The following is a 21,589-nucleotide window of genomic DNA, read 5'->3' as shown; positions in this document are numbered from 1 at the left end:
CATGAACTGGAGCTAATGGGAATGTCATTAGTTGTACAGGTAGTTGGTCACAAATCATCAATCAAAGTATAGATTAAATTTCCGACCTAAAGATGGCACCAGCGGGACCATTAAAGATTATTAGAAATCAGTAATGGGATTACAATTCCTCCTTGGGGAAACATGGCCGCCTAATATTCTATAATTGACCCGTGTGTAGGTTCTTTGGGGATTTGCAGAAGTGTAACAATTATGTTTCCACTAGTGCATGTGCGTGCACTGGAGAAAAAGTTAGGGAATGACCAAACTCATTAGGTTTTATTATGTGGGAACCATGAACATGTGAAAAAAAAAATGTGCCAGTCAACTTGCAGGTGATGCCATATTTTAGTGCACGGCGATGTTTTCACCTGCTGATGGCGCTAAATGAATGGAATCATATAGAATCTGCCATGACTGAATATTAAGAATAGATGGAATGAAATAAACTGTCCAAGCAATTCAGTTAATGGAAGTTAGTTATTGTTAGCACATATTTATTTACAACTGTGTGTATTGTGGACTAATGGAATACATCTGGTCCATCTGTTAAGTGACCGTGCACTCAGACAAAACTAAAAGCTTCTGTAATCTGAGATAAATTTCACAAGCCCAAGCTTCAGTCTCTCCTCTGGAATGTTACCCGGCAGTAATTCAGCAGAGTGTATGTCCCCTATAAAAGTGTCATAGACAGGACAGGAACGTTGGTTATGCTATAGATTCCTCCTCTGTGACTACTGTCCATGACAGCCTGACACTGTCAATAATGTTGTTAGGACTAGTCCCCTGAGCAACCTGGGCCATTAGGTTAAGTGGTCGGAGTCCTCTTGTGCAATGCGCTCTTTTAATAAACATCTTGCTTCTTATAATGCAGCTTGCCCCCGGCTATATCCATCCTAACATCAGACGGTAAATGCCGGCCAAGACCCCCATTTCCTTTTAATTCACTTCACTGACCATTGGGGTTTATGAAGATCTTTCTGCCTGAGTGTTACTGTTCTGTGGTGTCACTCCGACAATTGATTTTCTTCAGCTGGCCAGTAGCCAGTACAGGCGGACTCATCATGTGATCTCAACAAATACTGTTGCTCAAACTAATCTGTTTGCCTATATATGTGTGACAACGGCCCGTTGGCAAATATCAGATACCTGACTGTCAGTGCAGTCAACCTCCACTACCATGAAAGTTCTCTTGAATCAAACTTCAGTCCAGACAGTGTTCCTTTTTTTGGTTACAGTCTGAACCATTCATTAACTAGGCAGTGTTTCCATAGTGGCTTCCGATGTCTTTCAACGCTTGCAATGAAACACTGAGCGCTCAATATTTTTAACTAGTAATAGATAAAATTACAACAATCTAAATAAGCTTCAGTATTGAACTGTCATACAGACCTTGAGTAACCAATATCTACTGTATTTCCACAGTGCATGCGAGCCACACATTCAGTATGTGATGATAAAGTGGAGAGGAGTTAACTTTAGATGGGTTTCAGATGGCAGAGAGGTGCTCCTGACACGCAGATGACCGGCGAGTTGTAGGGCTGCCTTTGGTCAGCATGGTGATCTGGGTGCTGAAGTTGTTACCGTTGCTGCCTATAGAGGGCTGCTGGTACTTAGTGTCAGCGCCCAGGAACCTCTGCAGCATCCATCTGCGCCACTTGCGCTTAATCTCCGACTGTACCTGCAGGGGAGTCAGAGAGATAGGCAAACAAGATGAGAAAGGGCTTTTAAGAGGGCATGACACATAGAAGGTTGAAGTAAATGACATTTAGTAACTTAAAAGGACAGTAAACATCTTAAAGAGCCGTGTTCTGTTTGAATTGACTCACCTCTCCATTCAGAAAGCAGTACAAGACCGCGACAACAAAACCCTGTTGAAGAGAGAAGCAGATGAAACACCCAGCCCAGCTGTTGTTGTAAAGTAATACCAGTGTGATAGCACAGCTGAGGAAACACTCAAAATATTTGTGCAAGAATAATGACGGTAAGATTATGACCAACCTCAGGCTCAGACAGGAGGTTCATAATTTAGATCTCTGGGAAATTTTCCCAGGAGATATCATTCTGAGCTAAAACGGTTATAAATCAAGAATACTTTCCATTGCTAGGTTTTCATCGTTGCTCTTTGCTCTCAGCGTTTACATATATTTTAATACTCAGTAAATCAGGAAACTCGTTATTCAACCGTACAAAATAAAACATGTCAGCTAAACTAACCATTCATTTGCTTAATCAGACAAACTGTCTTCACACTAGCGACCTGTTTAATGAAACTTTGGAACCAGATTAGAGGATCTCTACTTCTGAAGCCAAACTTGTGGCACCAGTTTTGCCTAAAACAAAATATATTGCAATCTCGTAGAAGAATTACATCCCACATTTCACTGCAAGCAGTCTATGACGTGACATTTGGAGAATGTTGCCAACGGAATCATTAACTCCTTGTATGCGGATCAGGGATGTTACCTGAAATGACCCCAGAATAAGATCGAACACCATCCTCACCCCTTGTGGGTGGATGTGGTCAGGGATGAATGCAAAAATGATGTAGTTAATGCCAAATAGAGGAATTAACAACAGCGTTGATTTCGCCAGCCTCCTAAAACACAGCAGGAAATGTAAAAGCGAATAGAAGGTTAGTGTTCACCCCTGTTAAAAGTCCACAAAAGCTTGGGTCAAGGCAATATTTGTCACTATGCAAGAGCTATTGGCCAACACCAAAACTTATTGTCTGAAAAATTATTTATTCAGAGCCACCTGATAAGAAAGTACTGTAACCAGCGCTAGGATAAAGATGTTGACATTTTACACCCAAAAACCTACGAGTACTGATTGGATTCCTTTCTTCCAATGTCAGGGCAATTCATCTTCTGTCGCAAAATCCGGATTATACAAATGAAGAGGAAAAAGTTCACCTGCCGGGAGAGTAGCAGACCGTTACTGTTGCACTAGACAGAGCTCTAGTAAAAATGCTGCTCACAAAGCGGCGCCGTGACTCACGAGTATGGTGATCAAAATAGGTGTTTTGATGATCCACCAAGGACTGTCATCAATTATCTCCCAGCATCTGACAAAAGAGAGTAAATACAAACAAATTCTCACAAAAATAATTCAGACTAGGGGGAGATGAGCTCTCTTGTTCATTGGAAAATGCAAATATGTGGTTACAGAGGAGCTTAACGACAGAATCATTGAGCCAGAGGCTGTGCTGTACGTATGTGCAGATCAGTACTAAAAGACAGATACCTTCCCAGCGTTTCTATTCTAGCAATCGAGTCGTACTCTGGATAGGAACTACTTGTCCTTCCCCCTGTCATCTATAAATGAGTACCCACTGGAACAAGCATGAAAAGGAGAACAAAGCTATGGAAACTGTCGACTTGCATGTGTAGGATGACGCTTGAACAATCAATCAGCGGTCCCGGCATTCCTAAAAGTACAAAAATTCCAATTCCAACTGATATAAATAAATATACTGGCCAAAATGAGGATGATTTTGAAAGTAGTCACAAAATAATTAAATTCTGCAATAAATGGCTTTATGAAGTTCAGCTTGGAGGGAGATTTGTGTCCCTGACCCTGTCACACTGAAAGGGCTGTTTTGCTACTAATACCAATATACCACAGTATGCATACTAAATGTAGGTCTATGTTCACTGACCCAGTTTGAAAGCGATGTAATGTGTTGATTCCTTTACCCTTCTACTGAAGTATTTTCAGGGGCTGCATACAAAAGCCAAATGAGATTTATTCATTCATTCATTCATCTTCTGTAACCGCTTATTCCTGTTAAGGGTCGAGGGGTGTGCTGGAGCCTATCCCAGCTGTCTTTGGGCGAGAGGTGGGGTACACCCTGGACAGGTCGCCAGTCTATCGCAGGGCTGACACAGAGAGACATACAACCATTCACACTCACACGCACACCTACGGCCAATTTAGAATCACCAATTAACCTAATGAGCATGTCTTAGGATGGTGAGAGGAAGCCGGAGTACCAGGAGAGAACCCACGCAGACACAGGGAGAACATGCAAACTCCACACAGAAAGGCCCAGTCGGCCCATGGATTCGAACCCGGGACCTTCTCGCTGTGAGGCATCAGTGCTAACCACCTCACCACTGTGCCGCCTAAATGAGATTCAGCGGCAGAAATTCAGTTTGCCTTGTCTATTTGTACAGTTTGCAGCAGGAACAGCAACACTCACTAGACACCTGGGAAATAAAATGTGTGAAGTGTTTATATCACTTTTCTTGACACATTAAGCTTTTGTACACAACAAGTATTAAGTCTTAGGGATAACGCCTGGGTTTTGCCTTAAAGGAAATCATTGGTATTGACGCTGTTGTTAGCAGAGACAGCTCTTTAATTACTGTCATACATTTGAGCAAATATAGTTTTTATGAATAATATTCATTTCTAAATCAAGGCTACTCTGGTGTGTTTCACTGTTGTCCTACAATTAACGGAAACACCAATCAACGTGTTGTTGAAATGCTTGGAGCAATAAAACATGGCGCACCTCGCTTTTAGCATCCGTGTTTGAACATTTAACATGCAAAGTTGGAAAGACAACTTCCCAACTTGGGAAATGAGACCAGTAGGGAGTATGTGAATGCACTATTAATGACCACACATTTTTTCAGAGTAATCAAAGGTCCTATGTTGTCCCACCAAAACTAAAATGAACCCATAATAACAACTTTAATCTGCAGGATTAAAACCAAGACAAATAATAAACTCACCCAGGGTGATTTAAGTAAGCCTTTGTAATAACCCATGCCGAGATAAAGATGGTTGGAGCTCCTGCAAACATGAAACACAAACAGAATCAGTTATAAGCTACGTGGTTCAACTGTAAAAACATCTCTATTAAAATAATCTGTGCCTTAGACCAAAATGATCACTTATGTCCGCTTTGGCTCAGCATGGCCAAATATTAGCGTGAGCCTTGAGCGTGTGTACTCTGTTAATCTATCAAACGATTTTATTGCCAAAGCAATATTGCATTTTGGGTACACTTATTATTTTTAACAGGGCTTATATGTGCTCTGTGCCAATATTAGCTCATCCCGGGTGTCTGCAGGAAAGTCACAGTCTTGTTTTCATTTCAGGCCTATTTATAGAGTTACTTTATGATACAAAGGGAAGAAAACCACAGAAGTCTGGTTGTTAAATTTACATTTCAGAGCACCGAAAGGCAAAAATATATAAATATAATATTCTAAATGTAAAGCCAAAGTATTTTTAAGATGAAAGTACTCGTGTGCTCTGCCTCTTTTTCTGTATAAATGCGAATGGAAAGCGTCAATCTATTAAAAATATAAAAAGTCCACTTATTTGATCCGTAAGTTCAGGGTTAGGGGTTAGGAACTTAGATTATTCATATATTATGTCTGCCATAAAGGGATAAAGCTGTTTTCCTAGAAAAAGGCATGGAATGACTCAAGACTGAATTATAACAAGAAGAGCAGAGTGCCAGCTGCTTCCTGCCGCTTATCTAAGCAAGACTCATACATATGCAGATGGAAAGACTCTACATTTTTCTGAAGCACCTGCATGTATAAAATCTCACTTATAAATTAATTTACATATGATCAGGTGGCTATAGTAGTAAAAACTAAAAAAGACATTCAGTTTGAAAAGTGATTGTGTTTGATGACAAATGGACAAATCCCATCTCCCTGCAGACGCTCCGCTCTAAGGCAACCTGTGTTCATCAAAGCGTGGCGCAGGAGCTAGCACGTACCCCAGCCGATAAGGATGTACCACCAGAAGTACTTCCTCTCAGAGAAGAAGGAGACGGCTAACAAGGCGTGAAGATAGAGGCCCTCCACCAGCAGCCAGAAGTAACTCGCCATGATCCCGTACTGGAACAAGACCACGACTACCTTGCAGCCCACCTACAAAACATTTACATGTTAATGGCTTACTGCGTTACCTGTGAGTGTGTACATGTAACTCTATTGGAACTAAAACAACAAAGACAAATTTCGGTTCAAGAAAAACGGTACGCAGAAAACATTTTTAAGAAATCACTTTGACATTGGTACTGATGACTCAGAGGAAAATGAATCAGTTAGACTTGGCAAGTCATTGATCAAAAGAAGACAGGAGATTCTGCAGGGGTTAGCTCGTGCTTTTGGAGTCTCAGACAAATAATCTATGCTCTAAAGTAAGTGAGTTCCCTCATTGTGCAATGGGAGGACGCTGCTGTTGGTATCACAGGTCACAGACAGACGGTGAGTTGCACACTAATAAGCCTGCCTGCTCTGCAAACGTTACTGAAAAGTTTAAAGAGGCCACCACTTGCCTAACTGTGTTAACAAGCTCTGATCATTGCATAGACATAAACAACAGGACATAGTGTAGCACATTTACAGGGGTGTCAGAAATACAGCAAACAAACCCAGAAATGTTCATCACGCAACAACGTCTGGTTTAATTTAGCTGAGATTACAAGCCACATGGTGCTGGTCGTACCAGACCAACCTATACTGCTTACATATATATATATATATATATATATATATATACACACACACACACACACACACACACACACACACACACACATATATATTTGTATTAGACTTCCATAAAGACAAAGGCAACGCAAGTGACAGGTTAATAGAGAATTAGCAGCAGAGCTCAAGATGTCTTTCTAAAATTACTGCAGTCCTGTCTGTGGGTTCATATTTAATAGACAGATATTAGTGGTGTTAATCTCTTTGTCTCACACAACTGCCTGCAAGTAATTTTCAATGGAAAGTGGCGACATAAAGCTGTCATCTTTGATGGGCATGGCACACAACAAATCAAAGATGAGCTGGCCTTAACCAACATGTATGTGTCTCATCATTCCACCTGCTTTTTTAAATATTTAATCGCCCTACCGTTGCATTAAGAAAAATGATGCAGGTTGGACAAGGGTTACAGCAATTGTGGGATTACCAGCTATTTAAAGCACATTTGTGCACTGAAGACAACGTAACGTCAACTTTGTGCCAGCGTACGTAGCTGACCGTGCTTGGAGCTATTATTACTCTTATTTAAAAAACATCTGTCGTCCACACAAAATGAACGGCTCAAGTTTTGTTCCAAGGAGTGAGTTTCAGAAATGTGTGTTTGAAAAGGTAATAAACGTGATTGACCACAATATCTAAAACTAGTTTCCCTTCAATATGTTATCTCTATAAAAGTTATTTTTAGTTTGTTTTGTTTTTTTTCACTGTAGAGTTTAGAAAGGTGTGAGAGCTTTAGCAGCTGTGTTTGGACCCTGAAGAGGAGATGTCTAAACTCAGCCATTAACGATCAGCACAGCAGGTGATTTACAGTCTGCTCATGTAATCCTCTCAGGCAATAAAGCGGCGGATTCAGACAGAGCAAGAACGGAGAAAACAACACTGATGTTGGCGACTTGATCAATCAAATAAAGACGTATTATGTGAGGCTGTAAAACTTCCAGGAGCTTTTCCAATGCCTTATCTTAACTTTCGCTTAACTCTTAACGCACTTATAATACTTCAAGGTACAAAGTCCCTGTGCACAGCCCTTCTTCCTCCAGGTGCTGATGGTGTGCAATATAACTATTACAAAATCAAAAAGTAGTATACATCGCACACTGGAGAGTATTTTGCTGACTTTATTTGGCGTGAACAACGCGTTTCGCAATTTGCTTCATCAGGTTCACGTTCACAGTCAATCTGACATCCGCAGGTGAAATAGATGGTAGCAACATCACATGACCACACCAGATCCAGTGAGAATACTCCACACACTAACACACCAGAGAATACAATAAATATCATCAAATCCATGTCTTGCATATTATAGCTTGCATGTACATATACCCAATCTATGTAATTTCAGCACATTTGTATCATAATTATGCTGTATGTTAAAAAGTACAATAAATTTTAATTTAGGTCATTACCCATATCAACCAACAACAATTCATTTTATATAGAAAAATATACTCTTTACAAAAATATACTCTATTTGTATATTATAATGTATATGTATAATATTATAAAAGTATAATCTATATACATAATAAACTTTACATACACATCTTATCCCAAGAATACACTTAGATCCAGTACCTCATTCAGACCGTATGGTTCTACTGTGTTGAGTTTATGTATCCAGAAGGCCTCTCTCTGGAAAAGTTGTTTGATTAAATTACCTCCTCGTAGTTGGGGTTTGATTCTTTCAATACCTATGAACCTGAGGGTAGTCGCTGGTCCATGACTCTTATCTCGGTAATGCCTTGCAATTGCGTAATCAAAGTTACCATTTCTAATTGCTGCTTTGTGTTCCGCAATTCTTAATTTTAAATTGCGTTTAGTTTGGCCTATGTACATTAGTCCACAAGGACATTTTAACATATATATGACATGAGTTGAGAGGCAATTAATAAAATCTTTAATTTCATAGTTTCTGCCAGAATGGGGGTGACTAAAAGATTTTGTGTCAAATGTATTTGAACAATGTGCGCATTTCCCACATCTGTAATTGCCATACACCTGTTGAGCAAGCCAATTCTTCCTGGGGGGTTCCTGAAAATTATAAGTTATAGTAACTTATAATACTGTTACTATGAACGTGATAAAAAATGATCAAAATTTGATTAGAGGACATTTATTGTGATTTATTGACAAAGCTGTCCGTGGTTCAAGCTTAGCGGTCAGCAAACAGGAACTCTCACAACATCCTGCTGGGCACATGAATAGGGAGACAGTGTCTCAGGAGTGGAAAGGACATGGCAAACACTGCTACACCCAAACTGTTAAGCAAACTTTGAGACATTTAAGTCACAAAAGTCTGCAGGAGTAAGCTAAGGACAGAAAGTTAGAGCTGAACACATTAGGTACAATACAGAACGTCTGATGAAGGAGACCAAAAAACAGTAGAAATTCACTTCAGTAGAGCAGATATGTTGGAGAAAGAAAGCAGAGCTTTGGACACAAAAGGAAGGGAGTGAAGGGCGTACTTACAGGCGACTGGCAATTGTCTGTCTCTCCGACATCATACAGAACCACGTCCTTAATGAAAACAGTCACGGCTTTCAGTATGAAGGACACAAACAGATGCATGTGGATGTAGTTCCTTGTGCAGTGCAGCTTCCTGGAGAAGGGCAGACATATAAATGCTCTGATAAAGTGCATGTTAATGGCACTAAAGCAATCCATCAAATATACACAAATATATTCACCTGAACCTTTGCTGACTTCATGTACACGGTCAAACATTTACAGAAAGAATATATGTTTTAACCGAGTAGAGAAGCCATTATAAGTACTTACTGTACAGGACTGTACTGTAATGTGCTCCTGCTGTGCTGTTATCTAAATGTCACACTCCAATAAACCCAGCAATTTTCAAGAAAAGCTTTCAGTATGCTTCACTCTTAATACAGATGTAGTTTTACATATATATATTTATAATGGGGAAACAAATGTGATTAGCAAAGAAAATGTCACTAATGTAAATTCTCCCTTCCTGGTGTTTCAAACAAATGCCTTCCCAGTGAGCTGATGACTGGGGGTGAATTCTGCAGGACGGGTGCGATGACACACAGCATCGGCCAGCTGCCTGAACACCGTGTCTGCAGCTGAACATAAACAGCAAACGCTGTTCACATCCTGTCTCTGCTCCAGAATGCAAACCAATGGCATTTCATAACTCGGAGGAGTAAACACATCCCTTATTGTTTAGCCCACAACATGCAAACAGTCCATATTCAAACTCTGACACGACTCTCACAATAGCACAAGGAACCACACACACCAGACCAGGCACTTATATTTATTCTATCAGTGTCATTGTCTCATATATTTTCTATAACGCCAGGACTGAAAGTCAAGAAAGAAGATGCTGTGAACAACAGACGTCCATCTAAGTGGTTTGACTTTGAGTCAGTTTAAGTTTATAGCCGCTTGCAGCTGACCTAGCCCACAAAATCTGGTTATGTTATTGGGTGAAAAACACTGTAAAACCTCTATAAAATGCAGGAAGTATGTTGTAAAATGAGGGGCCGAGATGGTTTTATTGCTCTAAACGATGAGAAAAGGTGCCTGATTATCTTTACGCAGGAACACGAAGGAGCATCTTGATGAATGTCCTTACCGGAAGATGCACAGTATGATGATGGCAGCCGTCAGACAGATGAGTGACACACTGTGACCAATGGTGTAACCCACTTTGATAGCGTCGAAGAATTCTCCCTGCAATAACATATGTTTAAATTACACTCAGTGGAAACAGTTTATTAGGACTGAGTTGAATGTTTAACATGCAAAGCCACCGTGGGGCTGGAGGAGTTTCAAAGTCAGATTGCCATACTGACTGTATTTTCATCCATGGTGTTGTTGGGATTGTATCCACAGTCCATTATGTAGGAGTCCATGCTGATCGGGGTCCAGCCATCCACGGTGCAGGTCTTTGACAGATTACCTAATGAACAAAGGGACGGAAGAACAAAGTCGGCATGATTCCTGCAGCGCTGCACTACAGCTTCTCCATGTTTCATTTAAAAGTACAATAATGTATGCGTCAAGAGGAGTTGTATTAGCTGCAAGGCAGAACTACCCGTACACTAACTCACACTTCATTATGTCACGCTGAAACGAATGAGTCTCACTGGAATACTCCCAAATACTAAAAGGGGATGGAAGGAATGACTGAAGGGGATCAGTCGTCCAACTGGCTCAGTTCCCATGTGTATTTGCCTCCATCTGTTTCCTAATTACTCTCAGGCTGCACACACCAGGAGGCCGACAGTCATCCAGTGATATTTTTACTCTGGCCTGCCCATGGGAGCAGAGGTGAAAGGTCCAAGTTCATTAGAGTGACCATTAACAGAGGAGAGGGTACTCTCATCTGACAGGGGAACATAGGATCAGAGTAGAGCTCTGCAGAGTACATCCAAGAGATTAAAAATGTGCAGATCTCTGTATATCTCTGCAGAGTAGAGATCGGAAGAGTTCTGTATAGCACAGTTAACGAGAGTTAAGTAGAGTACAATAAAATACAGCAACATGCAGGAGCTTTATGGAGTATAGTAGACATGAGCCCAGTGGTAGATAAATGTTGACACATCAGACACATCAGTAGAGTACAGTACTACAGCTTAGTACATTAGAATAGGGTTAATGGTTAGAATAGAGTGCTGCTCATTGGAGTAGCACTCTACAGAGCCCATCTCAACAGAAGACTAGAGCTCAGTAGAACAGTTTATGAAAGCTCATTACATCAGTTAGGCATAACATTATGACCACCTTCCTAATAATGTGTAGGTCTCCCTTGTGCCTCCAAAACAGTTGTGACTCATCAGAGAATGTACATGGGCCTTCTGAGGGTGTCCTGTGGTGTCTGGCAACATAATGTTGTTAGTTGGGGGCCTTTGGGTCCTATGGGTTGAGGGGAGGGGCCTCTGTGGATCATCCCACAGATACTTGATCAGTTTGGGATCTAGTGAATTTGGAGGCCAGGTTTGTGCTGCTCTTCATGTTTTTTTAGTTGTGTTTGTGTGTGTGCCGCCTGTGTCAGGCTGCATCCTGCTGGGGATGGCTGGGGTGGGGTTGTCTGGTCTAGGTGGGTGGTACATGCCTAAGTAACATCCTCATGAATGCCAGGTCCAAACGTTTCCCAGAAGAACAATGAATTGTCACAAGACGGTCAATGTTACTTGTTTCTTCTATTAGTGGTCATAATGTTGTGGCTGACTGGTATATACTAGAGTATGTAGCTGAATGGATTAGAGCAGACCAGAACTCTTAAGAGTAAAACAGTGTAGAGCTCAGTAGATCGCTTCTCTTGTCTGCCTCTCCCACCTATTAACAAACGATAAAATCTAATAATTAAGATTCTTGGCTTTATTTTTTAAGTCACATTTACTTACTTCATAAGTGTTCCATATGTGCGCCAAATGTAGACCTTCATTTTAGTGGAGTTTTTTGGTTTTAAGATGTGTTCCCCTAAATAACAATTCAAGGCATTTGGTAACTAGGCTGAAAACCTATTTTGCAACATTCATGAGGCCTTATATAATCCTACAGTGGAAGCACTGGTGGACAGCTCTGTGTTTCTGCTCAATCTCTTCTTACTGTATATGACACTTATTTGTAGTGTTTCCTCATCTCCGTTCCCGCAAGTAAAGAAAGAAAGCCGTGTGTGCTGGCCGCAAATTAATCAGTGAGCTGAATACCGCTGTAGAAATCTACATGTAAGACATTCCTCGCGTTGCCCAATCGTATATCGCTCCACAGCCGCTGCTATCGAATCAAGACTGAGTTGGGAAATGACCAACAATCCAAAGTCTTAGAGTGTATTTGGCATTAAAACCTGGTCAGCTCACAAATACCTGAGTGGCGTAATGCAGAGAAGACAGAGGTTTAGCCTCCTCAAACAAACTGACAAGACACAAAGGCGAAGATAAGCCCCTGCTGTTTCAGCCCATGCCACCGCTGGATCTGGCTTGTTTGAGGGATTGCCAGAAGAATGCTTTCATCATCCCCCAAAATATGACTGCAAGAATTTTCAGTGTCATGTGCGACAGCGAGGAGACTACAAATAAGTTCATCATCCCGTAATCGTTATTATTTCCGAGATTTTCTTTTTTTAAACCTTCTTTTGGTGTTGTATATTCAAACGCTTTATCCTTTCTGATTTATATATTGCATTAAGATACATATTAGTATGTTATCTCAACTGAATATAATGGCATGTAGGCTGAAACCAGTGACAGTCAGGCACTTTGTCACGGTGAACCTGGAGAGAGGGTGAGTCTCCCGGGTTATTAAAAGAGATGAATGACTGTGTGTTTGTGTTAGACCTGCTAGGTAAAGAGTTCATGAGAATGGCAAACTCTATCTCAACTTAATTTATGACTTGGCTGCTGAATCTCTGTGGCGCCGTGTTTCGTAATGCGTGTTTTTCGTGCGTAAGGCTTTTAAAATGAATGGCTCAAGACGTGTCAATAACTCCAGGCTTTCACAACCGCTCCTGACAGCGAGGCAAAGCTGACTTTTTCGTGGGACACGTGAAACGCTTCTTGAAAAGCATACATCTTATTTGTCCCGACCTCTCAAGGCTCTAGAACTGCTTTGAAAGAAATGAACGATCTGGAAATACACAGCGGTCAAACTGCACAAACAGGTTCGTTCGTCTTAGTCCCTGTAATGCTCAATCACTCGTAAGAGGCCCTCCCTCAGCTGTAATTTACAATGCACAGAATCCCAGACTGTTCATCATCCCTTAATTAAGTCCTCTTCACATGACCTAGGTGCAGAGCAGGTTTAAGCAGTAGAGACCTGCACTGACTAGTTCGTTTACTGCATAATTGATATCATGCACACAAGTGCATCACTTACTGTTACAACCATTTCTTTCGCCCTTAAGGCAGCTTTTCTTCATCCTGGTCCCTGCACAGTTGGGGCCTGTTGATCATGTGATCCTTTGACGTATCAGTGAAATATACCCCTTCTGCCTTCAACCCCGCAAATCTGGTGATTCTTCATCCATCCCCTCTCTTTTCCCTGGAGTGCTATCCGCTCTCAGGTCACACTATCTCCCATCTGGGTCACATCACAGCTTCCCACACAGCCCTTCTTTTCCCGAATTGAGCCTTCACATGCCGATGATAAATCTTTGGTTCAAGCCCCTCTCATGTCTAAAATATGACGGGGGAAAGATACTGGCTACAGCAACAGGAAACCCTTCACCATATCTGAGGAACACAGGTTGAGTATGTGAGCGCTGCCAAAGTTGCAGCAATAAACTTGATCAAAGTACAGCAAAGACGGTGGAACATCTGGTGTTGAGCTTGTGTGCAGGGAAAATGTCCTGACAGTCTGAAATGAGAATTCTCAATAATAGGTGGAGGGCAAGGTTATTTAAATGAACCTTTTTAGTTAGCTGAACTAAAAACAAACTAGGACAAGAATAAACTTTTAAATATTAAGTCCCCAGGAAATGTCTTTGGTTTTTAGTCTTTTTCAGAATTTTCTGATATCACAACAAGCATATGCTTATCGAAACTGTGACATCTACATGACTTCAAGGCCCAGTTCGTACCTGTTATTAAAAAGTTTAAATACAATATGCACACAGGGCATCAATAGCCGTCAAGCCTTGTGTTTTTACTATCTCAGCTCATTAAAATATCCCGCATATCATAATTGCAAGCACAGGTGCAAGCCATTTCTGCATGACGCCCTTCCGCCAGTGCCTTTTGTTCCAGCTGCAGGGTCATCGCCAGGGAGCCACCCTTCACAGATGTTTCCCTCCTTTAATCCCGGCCTCTGGGTGTTGGACCAGCGGCAGGGACGTCTCCCTGCCACCCCCTGCAGCCAGCCCAGGGATCCGTCTATCCCCGAAGCCTTGTCCTTTCTACGGAGCCTGGGCCAAAAGCTCCCATGCTTTGCCTCTTCTGCCAGCTCTTTGAGGACTCTCTCCAGTTTGGCGCCTCAAATGCCAAGGGTCTTGAGGAAATGCCGGACGTAGGTTCCAGTGAAGCCCCTGCAACCAACTTCAACTGGGTAGGTGTGTACTCTCCACCCAGTTTGTGTGCACACAGCTACCAGTTCTGCGTACTTCTCCTTTTTCCTTTCAAAGACAACATGCAGCCCATCCTCCCATGGCAAGGTGGTGATGGACCAAATCACGGCGTCTGGCCGGAGGGAGGTTATTGCGATCTATTGCGAGGGAACTTCAACTGGCGATCTAGGTCAGCTCTAAAGGCCCACTCCCCTCCCAGTGTCAGCAAGGACCTCTATCTTACTGAGTGCCTCTCCCCTTTTTTTTAACAAACTGAATGAGCGGGTGTGATGTTGGTGGGCTGGTGTGGTTCACTTAGAGCCTGCGTGCTTAGATGGCTTTCGTAGCGCCCCTGGGTCAGCACAGTCTTGCAACCAGAGAGGATGTGCTGGAGGCTGGGACTTTGTTGGCCGCAAAGTAATGAAAAAAAGGCTAAAACTAACGCTCAAGCTAATGAAAAACTAAACTAAAACTGAACATTTATAATCGGTGAAAAAAATTAATGAAAATGAAAAGTTAATAAATAAATAAAAAACATACAAAACTATAATCCCTTTGGTGGCGGCTAAAAATAAAGTCTATCTGGCTCATTAGACATTAAATGTTTCCCGTTAACTAGCGCAAAAACAAGGCTTCACAGTGAAACTGAACGACGGGAAAACCAAAACATCGTCTCTACAAAGCTGCTCGTAGTGCACATGCAGCAGCTATTTGATCATTTTAAATATAAAAATGGATCAGTGCAGCCTTTCGTAACCATAACACTTCCACTTATAAGCACTTTAAATCAAATCCTGTAACATTTCTCAAGGCTCCAAGATAAACTGAGCTCTCTCTGCCAGCTGAGTACAGACAAACAACTCAATCAGCTCTTATGGCACAATCACACTAGACTGACTGGTAATTAATGACAAATGAAGATGTGAAGTATACTCAGAGGGGAATGTTCTTAAGAACTACTGTACAAACACACCACAATTCGAGCAGTTAATTCTCAAGACAGCGCTTTCCCTACGCATAATTAGCTCTACTTTGCTGTGAGGCTTTCACAGATTAAAGAAGGACAAACAAACAGAGTATCTCTTTGATGGCCCCGTGCTGATGGGGAGAGAAGTTGTTGACTCTGTGTCACTCACTTGTGCCGCATATTTTGAGCTTTGCTCTATTCTTTGCAACATATGAGACGGGGTGTCGGAAAAGAAGCACTGGATATAAAAGGTCTACAAACCAGTGTTAAAACAGCAGGTATTTGAGACATAAAAAAATATTTCAGCAGAAGTGTATAGGTTGTCATTTCTAAATGAAATGAATCTGTCTTATATAAACTGCAAATGCACAGGGGCCACAATGGCACCATGAGTATGAACAACTAGGACACTAAATCCTCTTTCTGCTCTCAGATATGGAGCGTGGATGACTGTGGCATGGACTCAACAGCAGGGAATGTTTGGAACAATAGCAACTAAATGGAGGATGAAGATGTGCAGCATGCCAGCATGTCTGTAAACATCCTGTAACTACACTATCCCCTGCTTCCGTGAATACGGATCCTCATTAAATTTAATATCAGACTCATATGGAAATACAGGATTAGCATAATGAGGGATAATCACTGGCATAATGTTTATGGGCTTTGATGAATAACTAGGAAATACCTCGTCCGCCCCAGTTGCAAGAAAGGACAACTGGATTAATTAAACCAAACTAAATCAATTCTTGATCAATTCTTTTTTGGACGCATGGTGATGATACAACAAGCTTCAAATGAAACTCTGACATATTGTCAGAGGTGTAGGTGTGATGTGCAACCATAAATCAGAAGTTCAAGTGTTGGCATCCAGCAGACATAGAGCACTCTTTTGAAATCATGTGGCCACATGATGATTGCAAGTCTGATATTAACCTTCACTTTAGTTCTGTTTTGGTCTCCGCCACATCCTAAGGAAATCATCTGGCTCTTTAGCTATTATGTGGTCCACAGTGTTCATAAATGTTCTAAATATCTGTGTTTGATGTTTGCAGGGTAGTGCATAATGGCATGGTTTGTTAGAGACTTTTTTGACGGCAACAGCTGCCTTTGGCTGGAAACAGGCTGATAAGAGGAGTGAAGTGAATTGATACAGCAAAAGTGTGTGTCAGATTATCAAAACAAGAATCTTAAAGATGCTAAAATGCCCATAGGGGTTAAGGGAACAAGTGATCTGGATAATGATTCTGAGTGTACGTCACCGCAGGAGGGCTGATTGATAATTTAGTGGCATGAGGTAAAAGGAAATGGGTCATAAAGCACTTGTTACGTGTTCATTAAGCACAACTGTGTGAGAGATTAAGCTCATAATCTAAACGAGGGAGTCACCTTGTATGTGGGGAGAAGGCGGAGCATTTGTGGCTAATATGCAGTTTATACTTGCAGCTTCGGCGTCAACGCAGACCCTACGCAGACCCTAACGCCGTAGCCTGACGTGCACCTCCCCAGAAATGTTACTACGCGTGACGGCGATGCAGACCGCTGACCTCCATCTGCGGAGGTTCGGACTGTGGAGGTTCGGAGATACAAACATTCGTAGGACTTGAAGGTTCAGCTCATTGTTGACAGTGAAGCAGGAAGTAGAAACAAAAATTAACCAGACTGGTAAAAAAAGCACAGTGCCTAGCGTTTGGGTGGTGTTTTTACAGAGCGAGCCAGACTGACAAGCGTACAAGAATAAATGGCTCGCATCAGGTTATGCCGTCTATGTCCCGCAGAGGCATAAACTGCACTTCACAATAGTTTACAGCCTGCATAACTTTTGTTGGTTTTGTATGTTAGATAAAGGGACATTACACGTCCACTCCATCTGTGAAAATGAACAGCAATAGACAGCCTTTCTACAGTGATCCAACACTAGGGGAGAGTGTCCCTTCTAACAACATAGTAAAGAAGTGGGCCACTGTTTTGAGACAAACATGGCCCAAAGAGAGTCTGGGAGACAACGATACCACTCAGGAAACCATCCATGAAATAATCTTGACAGACTGACAAATGACACAAAGGCACACTGCCACAGGGCTTTTCCTGACTCCTTACATGACCTTGGTCGTAATTTATCTACTTAACTTATCAGTCACCCTTTGTAAGAGATTTTTTCACGTTACGCATACTCATTCGATCAATACTGAATCTAAAACTGATTTAGGGCAGCCTTAATTATGGATGCAGTTATTCATGATAAAAATAGTCTACGGTTAACTTTTATTTAGTTACTGAGCATTTGCCAGAGTTCATTTATTGTACTGGTTCATTTATCTATTTGCTCATCAATCAGAAATCACCCACTGATACACTGGTTGCTCATCTACACCTACCATTCTTCCAGGCGACTCGCTAAATTTTCCTCATCTGACTCTCTCTCATGCAAATACACTCACGACCTATTTTGTACATTTGATTCTTACGTGTATGTACGTCCCTGGAGAAGTAGAAGAGATATTTTGGGCAAGGGATGGTAACCACCTCTCCAACTTCAGCACTGGGCCAGCAGGTGATCTTGTCCCATGTCCCATTGCAACCTGAGGGAGGGGAGCCAAAAAAAAAAAAAAAAAAAAAAAAGAGGACATTAAATTCTCAGAGAGCAAACACAGAATGAAGCAGAATTCTGCACAGACAGTGTCTCACACTGTTGTGACATTAATGCACTCCAGCGACAAACAGCATCCCGACTGAGGAGTTCCCATGGCAGCCAAAGCGTGTGAGCTCAGGTCAGGTGTCGTTACGGCCCTGGGTCCATAACAACAGATGACCTGGGTTAACATGCTGCCACCATGACTAATAAAACACCAAACTCATTACCAACTGTTATTTGAATTCAACAGATCACTTTCCACAGTGGGTATGCTCTCACATCTTCACCTGCTCAACAGTTTATCACAATAATAAAAAAGGACACCTTGCCAGGTGATGTTTGCAACATTGCCCTGAGGATCTGGCAACATTTAAAAGTAACGGAGTCTATACCTTGCAAATTAAAAAGATAATGAGTGTTTAATGACTTTTGCATTGTGTGAAAATTAACAGTTTCATTATACCTCCAGGCAGAATGGAGGTTTCAGACGCACAGATGTAACTGAGGCTCAACGAAGCTCAATTATCTCTGTAGAATATAATTATGTGCTGCATATGCAACACCCCACTTAGCAGCATTGTGCTTCCGAGACTATCAACAACAGAAAATTTAATGATATTACTTTTATTCATTGCTGTAGTTTTTTCCCCCCATTCATAGCATTTACTGTAAATGAAAGACAGAATTAGATCGGATTTCTTTCAAACTCAACCTGAGCTTGTGTGACCGGGGGCTAGCGTTAGGTGGAATACAGTGTTCAACCATGCAAGGTTTAATCTAAAGCCAGACAGGAGGTTTGAACAGCTTTTGTTGTCTTTAGAGCTTGTTGTGCCTCTTCAATCAGAACCCACTCGTGGAGTTTGCAAATTAAGACGAGACCCGATGAATGCAGCCGCCGAAATGAGGTCACAGTGAACCCACACACGCACATACACGACATACCTGTTGTTTTGTTCTCAATCTGAGCCATGCACGTTTCCCTCTCCTTGTCTATTTCCTTCATCATGTCACACATTTGACTTTGCATTGAAAACACCTGTGGAGAGAACATTGCACATGTGTTTTCTCTACAGTTCTATACAGGCCAAGGTGATATTTTAAACAGTGTCAGCTGTAACAAACAGAGAAGAGTTCCAGGTGTAGCCTCTGCACAAGTTGGGGCACCACTGGGAAAACTTTACATTTCGCTGATTTGCCTGACAATGTAGAAATAAATCACTCCCTGCAGCAGACAGATATTAAAACAGATAAGTGTTTCTGCTTCTTTATTTCAAAGAATCAAAAAAGAATCAAAAAAATAAATCGATAATTGTGACGTGTGCACAAGTTTTTGCACATACAGTGAGATCCATATGTTTGGTCATTGCAAAACCATTTTTTAAGTCCTTTGTCTTTAACTGCAGACACTCAGCTTTAATTAGTAGTTGAGGAAAGCTGAAGGAATTACTACACTGTCTCCTGACTTAACCGGAACTATCCACTCCATTTGTTATCTTAAAAGTGCGATATAAGGACTAATACAACTACTGTCCTAAATGAAATCATCCTGATCTGCCCATCAGACATTCACAGTAGACAGAACATCAATCTTTTATCTGTGATTTAGCCATAATATTCCTCGGCACGAGCATGCTTTGAATAGAGAACAGTCAAGCAATCAATTCTATGAGGGTTTCCCATCAGGATTTATACAGACCCGCTGCACGACCACAAGATTTATTGCCCTTACTTTGCTGGATGAGTCCCCTCTCTGTGAGTATTAATCAGACTATGTTGCGTGTGGCTATTGTTAGCCACAAAATGAGCCCATATGGCTCCAGCTTCTCCCTACATACAAGGTGACTCCCTCATGTAGGTTATGAGTTATCTTGCTCCTCAGGCTACGCTGACTTCTCCCGTGTTGCTTCACTCATGGTCATTAATGGACAACGCCGGCATTGATGGATCAGTGCTGCCTTAAGCCATGCAAGTTGGAGTAGCAGGGGGAAACTTCCATCATGATGACTTTGATGTTCCACAGCAGGAGTGTCAAGCTCCTTTTCTTCATTTCCATCGCTGAGGAACTGAAACTGATGCATATGTGCACACCAGCATGCTATTCTAAGGGATCTGACCTCCACCTGAATTCCTGCATGATTCAGACATGCTTCTCCACAGGAGACAGTTGTGGATAAGGACGGTGGTGACGAGAGAGTACAGAGACAGACAAAGGAGGCTGTTGCCATGGTGTCCAGCAGAGAGACCAATATGCACCTCATTGACTCTCTAATAATTCACCTTAATCTTAGTTGTGAAAGAAGATCGAGGTGGACATAGAAACAACGTGAATTTCACAGAAAAATAGTCAAAGTCAAGGACCACTCTTGACTGGTGCCGACTGAAAAGGTGCTGGCTTCGCCTGTGGTGGAAACCGACAAATGATGGGAAAATAAGATGGGAAGTCGAAGTCTGAAGGTGAAATTGCTTTCTTCTAAAATTCCTTCAGCACATGATGTTGATAACATTGACAAACTATTCGAATCCCTCCACTCGCACACGTCGCCAGCTGAATCGAGCTGCTCACTAGAGGCCACACTTGTGCCCCCTGCATCCAAAGACAAAAAAAAAAAAAAAAGGCTTCGGGGAGCCCTATCAACTTGTAGGCAACTCTCTTCTTGAAAGATCTGCCTGTTTAAACTTTTACTCACAGATAACACGCGCAACTGTTGCTTACCAACTTGAAAACGAGCCTAAGTTCAAGCCATGACAGAAGTCAAAGTGTGCGTGCGTGCGCGGGGTTACTCACGGGTCTCAGCAATATGCAAGAGAAAATGAGGAGAATGCCTCGTGAAATTTCCGACAACATATCCTTAGGAGTAGTCAAGTCGTTCAAGATGAAACGGCGTGAAAGAGTTGAAAATGTAGTTATAATCCGCCACAGGTTTGTTTTGGTCCCCCTGCTGACTCTGTGCGTTCTTGCGCTCTGAGTGCGGCGGATTGCTCCGCTCCTGGAGTCCTCCTCCTCATCCTCCTCCCCCTCCCACTCGAGCTTTACCTTGAACAAGCAACAAATAACCAATGAAAGATCATTTGTGGACGTCAGTGCACGAGGGCGTTAATACGGAGCAACAAGTGAAGAAGGGAACTGACCTGCGGATTGAAACAAAGAAACGTGTTACTGTACTGTGATGTTTTGTCATGCAACTTTCACTTACTAGTTTAAACAGCTTGTTTTGACTTAACTACTGTACTTAATAACAGTTTTGATGTACTTTAACTATTTTACACACTTATACACTTTAACTGCATGTAGCTGCAGCTGCTGTACAAATTAAACATTTATCTAAAAACCATATTTTAATAAAATATTACAAAGATATGCAAAATCCAAACACTATGACAAACAGTGTGAAGTAATATGGTAATCAGCTCAGTTAATCATTACCGTGGCT

General features: G+C 41.7%; 1 protein-coding gene across 1 annotated transcript; it reads right to left on the bottom strand.

The window, feature by feature from the left end:
* Positions 1–87: 87 nt before the first annotated feature.
* On the bottom strand, positions 88–21,114 carry LOC311489776 (vasoactive intestinal polypeptide receptor-like). The gene is made up of 13 exons (XM_084547039.1): positions 20,944–21,114; positions 19,101–19,194; positions 17,992–18,105; positions 10,367–10,473; positions 10,147–10,244; positions 9,015–9,144; positions 5,765–5,918; positions 4,761–4,821; positions 3,019–3,085; positions 2,842–2,933; positions 2,485–2,617; positions 1,848–1,889; positions 88–1,699 (listed from the first exon to the last, which is right to left on the bottom strand). The coding sequence occupies exons 1-13, from the start codon at positions 21,001–21,003 to the stop codon at positions 1,508–1,510; spliced, it is 1,344 nt and encodes a 447-aa protein (XP_084403165.1). The 5' UTR covers positions 21,004–21,114; the 3' UTR covers positions 88–1,507.
* Between the last annotated feature and the right edge of the window lie 475 nt (positions 21,115–21,589).

Source organism: Chelon labrosus, assembly GCF_963514085.1.
Source record: "Chelon labrosus genome assembly, chromosome: 6".
Lineage (NCBI taxonomy): Eukaryota > Metazoa > Chordata > Actinopteri > Mugiliformes > Mugilidae > Chelon > Chelon labrosus.
This window is presented reverse-complemented; position numbering and strand designations above follow the sequence as displayed.